General features: G+C 42.2%; 1 protein-coding gene across 4 annotated transcripts in view; it reads left to right on the forward strand.

Annotated features, from left to right (window-relative positions):
• Positions 1–13,509, forward strand: part of RNGTT (RNA guanylyltransferase and 5'-phosphatase) — a 412,738-nt gene that overhangs the window by 323,247 nt on the left and 75,982 nt on the right. The window contains exon 14 of one of the 4 annotated variants that reach the window (XM_034766058.1): positions 2,429–2,480. The exons of the other annotated variants lie outside the window; for them this stretch is intronic. Coding sequence (XP_034621949.1) covers positions 2,429–2,465 — 37 coding nt within the window. The 3' untranslated portion in view covers positions 2,466–2,480. Of the gene's footprint in view, positions 1–2,428; positions 2,481–13,509 lie in introns of those variants that run through there. 4 annotated transcript variants of the gene reach the window in all.

Consider the following 13,509-nt stretch of genomic DNA (forward strand, 5'->3'; position numbering starts at 1 on the left):
TAGCTTATTTAATTTTCAAATAGATAAGGTACTCCTCTATCTGAACAATTAAAATTTGATTTTGCTTTATTAATATAGATCAGTGCCATCTGATAGACTTGTTATTAATTCAAGTAAATAGACTTATACCCATAATGTAGATCTAGTGATAATTCTTTGTTTTTATCTAACAGTACTGCACTTTATTTCTATCACACACAGAATTCTCCTCTATAAATGCTGAGTGTAAAAATTTAAAGCAGTATTAGGAGATAAACTTCAAACACGCTAGTCAGAAAAATTAAAATCACAGCAATTGGCAAATTGACCATATTGTTCACACATATATATACACACACATACATAGAGAGAGTTTAAAGAAATTGTATGGTTCCAAAATTAAGCACTCAAAAGTTAGAAAATGAAATTCCATCATATGGAACCATATGGTACCCCATATGTTTCATTGGGGTGTTGGAACCTTTAAATCCATAGCATAGACCTCTGCTAGTTGAGCCAATAGAGGAACTGTAGCAGTAGTAGACTATATCTCTTCTCTCCTTTCCTCCCCTCCCCCAAATTTATACATATCCAGGTTTTCAGGATTGGGGCCAAAGAGCCTGAAAAGTTCAGTTTTGCAGTCAAGTTGATCACTGTTTATTGTCAGAAAGTTGCTATGTTCAGAGTGCCTGGTTTAAGTGCATGGAACTCAGCTGAAGTAATTGGAATTTACACCCTTTTTCAAACCAGGGCTGAATTAGGACTCTGATGTGTAAAATAAAGGGTGTATGAGGTGTTTTGTTCTGTAATGTCTTAAATTAATTGGCGTGAACTGTATACTTAAAAAGGTTGATTATGCAAATCATTAATAGTACTGTCGAGGCATCTTATAATTGGAAAATCAAAATATATTGAACAATCTTATTGACTAATTTTTAGCAGGATATTTTTTGGCAAATGTAACATCACAGTACAAAATGGCATGCAAAACAAATCGCTTGCAATACAAATGATGTCTTGAGGATATACTGCAAAAAGAAAGCTGTTTTATGGTTCATGTTGATAACTGATAACTTAATTTCAGTTATACAAATCATCTCAGAAACAGGTAAAAGGAAAAAGCAGGTCATTCTGATGCCAGTTAAATCATTAGTTGGTAGACACAGTCTGGAAATAACTAATTTTTTAGTCTGATGCAGTCATCATAATTGCTCTTTTTTAACCTGTGCCCTACATAATAAAAATGCATAATTCGGTTCAGTAAATTGAAAGATGTTTTCTCGCTGTAATAATAGCAATTTTCATGAACAAATAAATCTTTTTTGCCTACAGTTTATAGTGAAAAGTTAACAAGTGATGTTTTTGCAAGTTGCTTATTGCCCGAGGCCCAGGTTCTTTGACTTTTTAAAGTGTCTGACGCTAAATGGTTTTATTATAAATAAAACCCATAAAACTGGCATTGAAAGAGAGGGAGAGAGACTAGAGGTACTGATGGAAAGATTTTTGTAGAAATAGCGCAGTACTATATTTTTTCATTCCTTTATACTGATCAAGTTTTCATTGTAAATTAGCTATATATAGTGCCATTTAAATTTTTAATGCTTTGATCTGTTTTATTTACTTTGTTTTTTGCAACTTTTACCCATACTAAAAGTGTGATCTCTTTATAGACTGATTTATATTGAAAGCAAGTCCTATTTTTGTTTTACCATTTTGTTCCTGAATATAAGATTAGAAGAGGGGATTGGATTTTGTTCCTGAATACTTTTAAATTAGCAATCTTCACCTCTTTTTAGCATGTTTGAGGATACTACACACATTTTGGCTACAGATGATAATGATCATGGAAATATAGAGCTGAAGAGACTTCAAGAAGTCATCTAGTCTATCCCCTTGCTCTGAGGCACGATCCTGATTCTCTTATGTATTCTGGCCTCTTTACACAGCTCTGGGTATGCAAATGGACCAGAAAGCACTTGGATCTGGCTAGCTGAGAATTCCTTGGGTTTTGGGGAGTTTTGGGGTTGGGTCTTTGGAAGGTGTAGCTTAGTCCTGGGTTTCTGGAGGGTAGGGGATGTGGTAAGTGCACAGTGACTCCAGCAATCCCCATCTGATTTATAGCCCCTTGTGGGGTATCATTGCCATTTAGAGAATAAGTTAAAGGAGCCCTCCATGGCTGCTGTAATGTATGTTGAAGCCGAAGCATGTCAAGCACAAGTTGAGCAGATCTCAACACAGAAAGAATCTGGGCTAATATCTTTAGTACAGCAAATTAAAAAGGAATGTTCTAAGATACTTCCTGACCCGATTTACTACTTGTTCTGTGTGAAATTGATATAAAAATTCAAAATGGGTTTTTAGAATTGGAATGAAGCTGAGCTGGAAGGTTTTCTTTTTCTTTTTGTGGCTTTAAGGGTCCACATTTTGAAATTTGAATGCACTTTTGCAGATATCAGAAATGTGAGCTCTCCAAAATAAACATGTAAGTAAAGGTTTATACACTCTTTCAGCATTTGTGTTGCTTAGATGCATACTAACATATAGATGCACTTTTGTACACAAGCATTTGTAAAAATTTAGTGCAAATCTGGCTGATTCTTATGGGTTACAAGCAATACCTATAATATTTTTACAAGATGCTTGCTCTGAATTCTTCAACAAGACACCCTGGTTTAATGCGGAAGCATGATATGGAAGGAGAATCATTAAGTACATGTTTGAATAACCAATGTTAATAATTATTAATTTATATAAAGTATTTCTAATATAAAATACATTAGTACATTATTCCTTTAATGTTTAACTGCATACAATTCTGATTGTTTTATCATGCATGTTACGCATCTTTCTGATTTCTAGTTTAATGCAAAATATATTGGGATGCCACAAAAATCAGGAAGAGGAGAGCAGGCAGCAGTGTGCAGGGGTGAAAGTGGTCAGACACTCATGAAATTGGGGAGAACTGCCTGACAGAGCAGTAGAGCATTTGGAGAAGCCAAAACTACAGATAACTATACTGATTTTATTACCTGATACGAGGATACAGCAAAAAGGCATTGCAACTTTTCACTGAAGATGTATAATGGATATTTGGCAGGAAGAATCCTCTTAGGTTACACAAGTGCCTTTTCTTTGTGCCAATGAAATTCCATCCAGATTTGGCTGAAATATGAAGTTACAAAGATGTATAGTGGACCTTGCTATAAGACACTGGGGAGAATGCCTCTAAGAGTACAACATACAGTTCTGGGTGTCTCATTACCAGAAGGATGTCAGCAAATGTGAAGGGCTTAATAAAAGAGCAGTATAACTGAATGAGCTGAGGGGATAAAGAGCAAACAAATAGGAACTGGAATGTAGAAATTGCTATAATCACACCCGTGATCCATCTAGTTCAGTGACCTGTCTCTGCCAGTGACCAACCCCACATGTTTCAGAGAAAGCTGGAAGAAACCCTATAGTGGGCAGTGTGGATAATTTGCCCCTTATGATTTGCCCTTTATGATCCTGCCATTCAGTCCTAAATACTGAAGAGATTGATTTAAACCTTGAAGTATAAAGTTTTGTATCCCTTCCAATATTTTTATTTAAGCACTAACTGTTAATATTTGGATATTCTTGTTATCTGTTTAAGTGTCCAATCCCTCTTTAAATAAATCCCTAACAAGCATGGTTCTTTTAGACAGTACAACAAACAAGTGATGTCATATTCATTGTTACTATCTTAGCTAAACCCAGGTTTTGGCTGGTTTGGGATTAACCTGTTCCCCTGCCGTGGCTAAAAGAAGATATGACAATTGGGCCTGTTTCTCAAAGATAACATTGGTATGTCAGGGGTCACTGCTAGTTTAACACATACAACTCTGCTGTATTGTTCCAAGTAGTGAGGACCATTCCTGATAATTAGAGGCTTCTCTTTTCTTATCAGCCACATTTTGAGCTCAGCATGTTTACAACTTATCTTTCCAGTTACATTTTTTTCTAACTTTTATTTTCAAGGCCTTATTACATTTGCTAACAGGACCTGCATTGTACACAAACTGTAAAGTACATATATTTTCTTAACCACATTAAACGAACTATAACCCTTTGTGACAAAGTTCCTCCTCTGTCTTGGTGGGTCCTGCGCTTTTTGGCGGATTTTCTTGCCTCAGAGATTCACCATGTGGGTTGGGGAACAGCCCAGAGACCTTCCCCTCTGGAAGAACCCACAGTCCAGGTCAATTGGGAGGTTTGGGGGGAACCCAGGCCCGCCCTCTACTCCGGGTTCCAGCCCAGGGCCCTGTGGACTGCAGCTGTCTATAGTGCCTCCTGTAACAGCTGCATGACAGCTACAACTCCCTCGGCTACTTCCCCATGGCCTCCTCCAAACACGTTCCTTATTCTCACCACAGGACCTTCCTCCTGGTGTCTGATAACGCTTGTGCTCCTCAGTCCTCCAGCAGCACACCCTCTCATTCTCAGCTCCTTGCGCCTCTTGCTCCCAGCTCCTCACTCTCGCACTACAAACTGAAGTGAGCTCCTTTTAAAACCCAGGTGCCCTGATTAGCCTGCCTTAATTGATTCTAGCAGCTTCTTCTTAATTGGCTCCAGGTGTCCTAATTAGCCTGCCTAACTTAACTGGTTCTAGCAGGTTCCTGATTACTCTAGTGCAGCCCCTTCTCTGGTCACTCAGGGAACAGAAAACTACTCATCCAGTGACCAGTATATTTGCTCTCTACCAGACTCCTGTACCCCACTGGTCTGGGTCTGTCACATATCCCTCCCCCCTGCTCAACACCAAGGGGTTGGGCAGCTTGGGACGCCAGACAATGCACACATGACAAGCCATCAGTGTTGCCATGACGGCTCCCTGCTCTGTGTTGCATACGGAACTGGAAAGGTTGGAAGGATAAGAACCATCTGGTCACCCTTGTGTTCTTCTTGTTCCGCTGTATCCATTGAAGAGGGGCATGGTCGGTCACTAGGACAAATCTGCGCCCCAGCAGGTAGTAGCACAATGTTTCCATGGCCCATTTTACAGCGAGGCATTCTCTCTCCACCACTGCATATTTTTGTTCCCTTGGAAGGAGTTTCCGACTGAGGTATAGAATTGGGTGTTCCTCCTCCCCGACCATCTGTGATAGAACGGCCCCCAACCCTACTTCCGATGCATCCGTCTGCAGGATAAACTCCTTGGTGAAATCAGGGGCTATCAGTACAGGGTTACTGCAGAGGGCAGTCTGTAGGTCTGTGAATGCTTCCTCTGCTGCGTCAGACCATCTCACCAGATCAGGTCCATGGGCTTTCACTAGGTCTGTCAGGGGGCTTGCCCTTGTGGCAAAGTGAGGGATAATTGTCGGTAATACCCCACCACACCTAGGAATGCCCGGACTTGGTTTCTTGCGACTTGGTCGGGGCCAATTTTAGACAGCCTCTAACTTGTTCACTTGTTGTTTTTCCAAAACCTTTACCTACAATGTAGCCAAGATATTTGGCCTCTGTAAACCCGACAGCGCACTTGGCGGGGTTTGATGTAAGGCCAGCTCGCCTGAAGGTATCGAGGACTACCTCCACCTTCTCCAGGTGGGTTTCCCAGTCTGGGGTATGAATGACCACATCGTCCAAGTAGGCAGCAGCATAACTGTTATGTGGGCGTAATAGCTTGTCCATGAGGCGCTGGAAGGTAGCTGGTGCCCCATGTAGTCCAAAAGGGAGGACAGTATATTGAAAAAGACCCTCTGGTGTAGAGAACGCAGTCTTTTCCTTTGCGTCTTCTGCAAGGGGAATCTGCCAGTACCCCTTTGTCAAGTCTAGGGTAGTCAAGTACCGGGCATTACCCAGACGGTCCACTAGCTCATCTGTGCGAGGTATGGGGTACGCGTCAAACTGGGATACTTCGTTTAGTCACCGGAAGTCATTGCAAAATCTTGTGGTGCTATCAGGTTTGGGCACCAGCACGATTGGGCTTGACCACTGACTGTGGGATTCTTCGATGATCCCCAACTCCAGCATTTTTTTTACTTCTGCTTTTATTTCCTCCCTTTTTGCTGCTGGCACCTGATAGGGCCTCATTGTTACTGTGGCCCCAGGGTTCGTGACGATGTGGTGATATGTCTCGGTTGTTCGATCCGGTTTTGTCGAGAACACATCTTGGGTCTGGAAGATCATCTCAGACACCTCATTCTTCTGGTCTGGTGTTAAATCGGGAGACACTCTCACCTCTTTGGAAGGCTTGTTTTCCTGGGTTTGGTCTTTTTGGACCGTTGCGCATGCCTCTTGTGCATGCCAGGGTTTCAGAAGATTAACGTGATAAATCTGTTCTTGTTTTCTGCGTCCTGGCTGCCGCACCGTGTAGGTTACTTCCCCCACGGTTCAACCACCTCATAGGACCCCTGCCATTGGGCCAGAAGCTAGCTTTCTGCCATGGGTACCAACACCATAACCCGATCCCCTGGTTGCAACTGTTGCACTTTTGCCTGGCGATTGTAATGGGTTCGCTGAGCCTCCTGTACCTTCTCCAAATGTTCCCGCACAATAGGGGTAACCCGGGCTATCCGGTCTCGCATCTGCATTACATGCTCTATTATATTTCTCCCCTTATTGGGTTCCTCTTCCCAGATCTGTTTGGCGATATCTAGTATGCCACGGGGGTGATGCCCGTATAATAACTCGAAGGGGGGAAACCCAATTGAGGCCTGAGGTACCTCCCGGATAGTGAACATAAGGTAGGGTAGTAGGGTGTCCCAATCCTTCCCATCGCGACTTACCACCTTCCTTATCATAGCCTTGAGGGTTCGGTTAAACCTTTCTACCAACTCATCAGTCTGCGGATGGTAGACCGAAGTTCTCAGGATATGTATATGGAGCAGCGTACAGAGGTCCTTCATTAGCTTCGACATAAATGGGGTTCCTTGGTCGGTTAATATCTCCTTCGGTAGCCCCATTCGGGCAAAGATCCCCACCAGCTCTTTGGCTATAGTTTTAGAGGCCGTGTTCCACAGGGGGACGGCTTCTGGGTAGCGAGTAGCATAGTCCAAAACAATAAGTATATATTGGTGTCCCCGAGCCGTCTTCTCCAGGGGTCCCACTAGGTCCATGGCTATTCGCTCGAAGGGGACCTCTATAATGGGAAGGGGTACTAAAGGTGCCCTCAAGTGGGGACGGGGACTGTGTAGCTGACACTCCGGGCAGGAGGCACAGTACCTCCGCACTTCTTCATGTACTCCGGGCCAGAAGAACCATCGTAGGACTCGTGCCAGGGTCGTCTCTACCCCCAAATACCCCCCAAAAAGATGACCATGAGCAAAACTTAATACAGCGTTCTGGTGTTTTTGAGGTACTAGGATCTGCTATACCTTCTGCCCCTGTACTGGTGCAACCTGGTATAAGAGATCCTTCTTCATTATGAAGTAGGGTCCTGGTCCCTGGGTTTTGCCTTCCACGGGGACCCCATCTATTTCGGTCACCTCCTTCCTAATGTTGTCAGACCTTGGATCTTCTGCCTGGTCCCGTCCAAAATTTCCTCCCTGGGGCTAATCTGCCCAAGGTCTAGGGGCCCAGTCTCTGTTGCCTCTACTGGTTCAGAAGCATTAGGGTGGGGGTCAGTCTCAGGTGCTTCTCCCTCCTGCGTGGCCTCCTTTTCAGCTGCGCGGGTCCACCTACCTACAAGAGAGAGCCTCTGGCTTTTGGTCAGTATTCGGGTTCCCAAGGCCTTAGCTGCCCTTCTTTCCCTTTTTGTCTTTCTACCCTGTCTGGCAGTGGAGAACAAATCTGGGGATATTTCAGAGAAGATTGGGGGTTGACAGTCTGCTGTGGATGCCTCACCAATTTTTGGGTCCCCATCTTTCTCCAATCCCCCTACTGGGAGTAAGTTTCCAAACCCTGGGAAGTCCCTCCCTATGAGCGCCAGGTATGGGAGTTTAGGGACTACACCTGCTGCTACCTCAGTAGTGTTCCCTTGGATCTTGATTGTTACTGGGATGGTGGGGTAGTAACTAACTGTTCCATGGACACATGTTATCCCCGTACGTTTAGCCTGTAGCAGCTGACTACGCTTCATGAGCTTCCCTGAGATAAGCGTGATAGCACTCCCCCGAATCAACCAGTGCCTTGGTCCCTACCCCATTTAGTTTCACTGGTCTGGTATACATATGTGGGGTTAGTGAGACTTCCACAAGGTGGATTAGGGAGCCTGGATCTGCCCAGTTCCCCAGGTTACACTGCCTAGGCTCCTCAGCATTGGGACACTATGCAGCTCTGTGTCCCCACTCCCCGCAGGCATAACATCTGTATGGAGCCCTAGGCGTTCCCCGGTCTCTTGGTTTGGGCAGTCTAACATCACAATCCTCTTCTCCCTCACTGCTCCGACTCTTTGTGGCCTCTGATGGGCCTTCAGACTCTCTCTTTTTCCACCTGGGCCCTCCTGGTGGCCCAATCACCCGAACTTTAGGGGTTGGTGCTGCTAGTTTAACCCGGGGTGCTTCTTCCTTAACTGGTCGGGTCAGCTCCCTCGCTGTCCTCCGCCTCTCTACCAGGGCGACAGCCTCATCATAGGTGGAGGGTTCATTCTGGCTTACCCAGGCACGAAAGTCTGGTGGTAGTCCCCTCATGTATCGGTCGATGACCAGAACCACTAGTATCTCTTCCAGACTCTGGGACTCTGTTTGCAACCACTTTTGTGCGAGATGGATGAGGTCATACGGTTGGGACCGCGGGGTTTTGTCTTCCTGGTACCTCCAACCGTGATACTGCTGGGCCCGCACTGCTGTCGTTACCCCAGATCTGGACAGGATCTCTGCTTTCAGCTGGGGGTAGTCTGCCGCAGCCTCTTCAGGCAGATCATGGTAGGCCTTCTGGGCCTCCCCACACAGGAATGGGGCAAGGATGCCAGACCACTGATCTCGAGGCCAGGCCTCCCGTAGGGCTGTCCTCTCAAAGGCCAGAAGGTATGCCTCTACATCATCCTCCCGTGTCATTTTCTGCAGCCAATGGCTGGCCCATATGAGCCGCGTCCCATCATGGCCGCGATTCAGCTCTGTAAGGGACTTTACCTGGTTTACCAGTTCCCACAACATAGCTCGGTCTTGAGCAGCCTGGTCCATCAGCAGGCGATTAGTCTCTTGGTGCAGCCGCACTGCCTCCTGTTGGGCCTCCTGCTGGGCCGCCGTAGCTTTATTCAGTGCCCACACTACGTCATCCATTGTGGTGAAAAAAAATTAAACCCTCTCCTTTTTTTTTTTTTTTTTTACATCATCTTCCTTCTTCCACCGCGCTGTGCACCCCAAAATCCCACCTCTGACACCAGTGTGACAAAGTTCCTCCTCTATCTTGGAGGGTCCTGCACTTATTGGCAGATTTTCTTGCCTCAGAGATTCACCATGTGGGTTGGGGAACAGCCCAGAGACCTTTCCCTCTGGAAGAACCCACAGTCCAGGTCAATTGGGAGGTTTGGGGGGAACCCAGGCCCGTCCTCAACTCCGGGTTCCAGCCCAGGGCCCTGTGGACTGCAGCTGTCTATAGTGCCTCCTGTAACAGCTGCATGACAGCTACAACTCCCTCGGCTACTTCCCCATGGCCTCCTCCAAACACGTTCCTTATTCTCACCACAGGACCTTCCTCCTGGTGTCTGATAACGCTTGTGCTCCTCAGTCCTCCAGTAGCACACCCTCTCAGCTCCTTGCGCCTCTTGCTCCCAGCTCCTCACACTCTCGCACTACAAACTGAAGTGAGCTCCTTTTAAAACCCAGGTGCCCTGATTAGCCTGCCTTAATTGATTCTAGCAGCTTCTTCTTAATTGGCTCCAGATTAGCCTGCCTGCCTTAACTGGTTCTAGCAGGTTCCTGATTACTCTAGTGCAGCCCCTTCTCTGGTCACTCAGGGAACAGAAAACTACTCATCCAGTGACCAGTATATTTGCCCTCTACCAGACTCTTGTACCCCACTGGTTTGGGTCTGTCACACCTTCATATATCTATTGTGTGTAATTTTATGTACTTTTATCATGTCCCTTCTTAACAAATCCCACTCTTTTCCATCTCTTTCAATTAATGTCTTTCCAGGCCCCTAATATTTCTTGTAATCCTTCTCTGAACCCCATATAATTCCACGATATCCTTTATTTGATAGGGAGTGACCAGTACTGTACACAGTATTCCAGATAATTACATCCCATTGATTAATATAATCGCATTATAACTTTCTGTATTGTTCTCCATCCTATTCCTTATACAACCTGACATCTTTTTGTTTTATTACTGCAGTTGCATATTGAGCAGAGACAGCTTCACTCAGCTATCCACAATTCCTTATGTTCCTTTCCTGGGTTGATATTTAATTTATAATTTTGTAAACTATATGAGTAACTTAGACATTTTCCCTCCAATGTGCATTACTTTGCAATTATAACAGAAAACTTCATCTGCCGTCAAGTTGCCCATTCACCTAGCTAGGGTTAAGTCTGGCTGAAGTTCTCATGATCGTCTCTGGACATGACTAACCTTTAGAGAGACAAAGTGGGTGAAGTAATATCTTTTATTGGACCAGCTTCTGTTGGTGAGAGAGAGAAGTCTTTGAGCTTACACAGACCTCTTATTTATTGCCTGTAATAATTTATGCTCCTGTTGATTGGCCTCACTAGGGTTAGATTTCCAATTTTTAAAAATGTCTGTTTGGCTTGAATATCCACGTAGCCATATTTGTTTGCTTCTTGCCTTCCTAGTTCCTTTTTTATTCATGGCATGTACTCCTTCTGAGATTTGGTTGCTTTTCTTATGTAACATCCATGCTAGTTCTGAGGATTTTACTTTCTTTACTTTTGACTGGAGAGCCTTTTTGACCTCCTTATTTTATTGAAATCTCCCTTTCTAAAGTTTTTAATACCACTGTGTCAGTTTTTGGTATCTTACATCCTTGTAGGATGTTGAACCTAATTATATTGTGATCATTATTACTTAGTGGCTCAACTAATGTTAATTCTTATGTTAACTCCTGACTTAAAACTAAATCAAGAATAGCTTCTTGTTTCATGCATAGCCTTGCCTCTTTTGTGCTTTACAAACATTAATGTGTTGAGTTTCATGACATCTCCCATGATTTAGGTAAGTTTTATCATGAGTGTTTTACAAATGGAGAAATTGTTGCACTTGTCTTAAGTCGTACAAGAAATCTCATGGAAGAACTGAGACTAGTTCCTATATCTTCTGACTCCCAGCCCTGTGTATTAACAAGATCATCCTTACAAAGGGATGAAAATGAGCAAAGGAAAATTGATATTGATTATCAGAAAAATGTCTGAGAGATGTTAGACTGGGTAATCTCCCAAAGGCAAAGGTAGAAGCTTCATTATTTGAATAATTTATAACTTGAATGGACAAATCACTCAACATACCATAAGGAATAGTTCTCCATTGGTAGAGGTTTGAGCACAATTACTTAATGGGTTCTTGTCCTTTTTACTCTTTATGGTTCAGTTACATGTAAATATGATGTAAATAAAAATTATGGTTTCAGTGCTTTTCTGTGCGGTAAAGGCTTTAGATATTAAAATATTTCCAACACTTGATAAGGTTCTAACATCAGTCTAAATGCTGCATGTAGCATTTTTTAAAACATCTAGGGTGGTTTTAATTTATAAGGTACAAAGATGTTCCTCTTAAAAACCTTTCTCCCCTTAGGGAGGCATCTACATAAAAATTAACAGCCAGAAACTTAATATAAACCAGTAGTAATTAGACTTTCCTAATTCTGAAATAAACCTTGATTTTATGTAACTATTTTTATTTCATTTCACCTCAAACCCAAATGGGAAAAATATTATTTTTTACAATTTCTGACTTTCCAGTTGTCATTTGTATTGTGGTTTCTTATAGGTACACATAGCAGCACAAAGTGTAGTAAACTTATTATTCAATGGAAGTGTGTCCTTTCAGGGATCAGTTACTTTCTAGATCCCTATTATCAGTAGTCACTGACAGATTGTGAGTCAGTATTAAGATTGATGTGGTTGGACGGCAGACTTTAAATATCATGCAAATGGTTCTTCTGTGAAGGACAATTAAAACATAACATTGTTTTCCTGAGTTGTGTATGTTTGAATTAAAACAATATTGTGGTTAATATAACTACAATAATATACATTACAGGAATATTGTGAGCTTGGGGGAAGTCTGAGGGAGCTTACCCAGCGACTATTCTTTCCTATGGAATATTTTTGAATAGAGTTAGATTAGTTACTTCCACTGCTGGCTTTGTCTCAGGGCATTCTGCAAGTTCAGTAACCTCTGTATGAAAATGTTTTGCCTAAATTCTCCTTCGGTTGACATTATTTCAAAGATTCTGCCTATGTTTATTCTCACTATCTCTTTTGCATCTTGAAAACATTAATCATATCCTTCCTTAGCCTTCTTTTCTTCGGTTAATACATTCCCAATTTTTCCATCTTTACTGTATAATTTAACTCTCCTTGCCATCTTTTCTATTTATACGGTAGTCTTTTCAGTGTGTTCTCAAACTGCAACATTGTCCAGCCTTGTAACTATTAAGAAAATGTACCAGTCTAGTTTACAGACTACCATGAGGATTATACATGAATAGCTTATTATATTCACCCATCAAAAAAGTGACTCTTTTATATGACAGCATGAGTAGAATTGTATAATACAAGAATGCAATAGTCAAAAAATATAGTTTGATAAGTACATTATAAAGTGCTACAATGATTTCCTCCATCTTATAAGTGAATCCTCCTGCTTATCCATCTATTAGTATTCTGTTTACTATCTTAACTGCTGCATACATTGAACGGATAGTTTCTTTGTTCAACCTACTCCTAAGTCCTTCTGCACTGTGCTCTACAAACTATGAGCTTTAAATATATATTATTTACTCACTTTACATATATTTAAAATACATGAGCTTATTTGTCCACTGATACCCCTTGTGTTTTTCAGCATTTATAGTTGATCCTTTCTTAATCCTTTAAATGTTATAATATCTTGTACAGTATTGGCCTCAATGTAGGTACCATGTTAGATTTGCTTTCACTGCACAATAAGTCAGCTGCAGTATATAGAGTAGAATGTTTTGACCCTAATATTAATCTTTGCAATATGCCATTTGTATTGTTTTCTTATAGTCTACCTATATTATTTCTTGAGAGTACATGGCAAGGATAGCTGGAAAAAAGTTTATTAAAATAAAAGTTAATTATAGTGTCACAGTAGTTTTGATTGAGAAGGCACTTTCAGTAAAAGTCTTTTTTCATGGTTAAGATTCTACAACACAATTCACAATTTTACTTACCAGAACACCAACTATAGGTATGTCCAATGTTTAAGAGCTTATTAGAAGCCTCCCATCAGGTATGATGGTCTTTCTGCTGGGCCATGGTGCTTTATATGGGTTGTGTTTGTATCCTTGTAAAATAATAATTACAAATATAAAATAGTTTATTTGTATGATGTAATTTAAAGGTTATAAAGTGGTGTATTAAAGGTTCCTGTCTTTATCGTGAAGGATGTCATTGAAAAAATCTTCACACATTATTTGGAA

The sequence above is a fragment of the Trachemys scripta genome, chromosome 3 (genome assembly GCF_013100865.1).
Source record: "Trachemys scripta elegans isolate TJP31775 chromosome 3, CAS_Tse_1.0, whole genome shotgun sequence".
Taxonomy (NCBI): Eukaryota; Metazoa; Chordata; order Testudines; family Emydidae; genus Trachemys; species Trachemys scripta.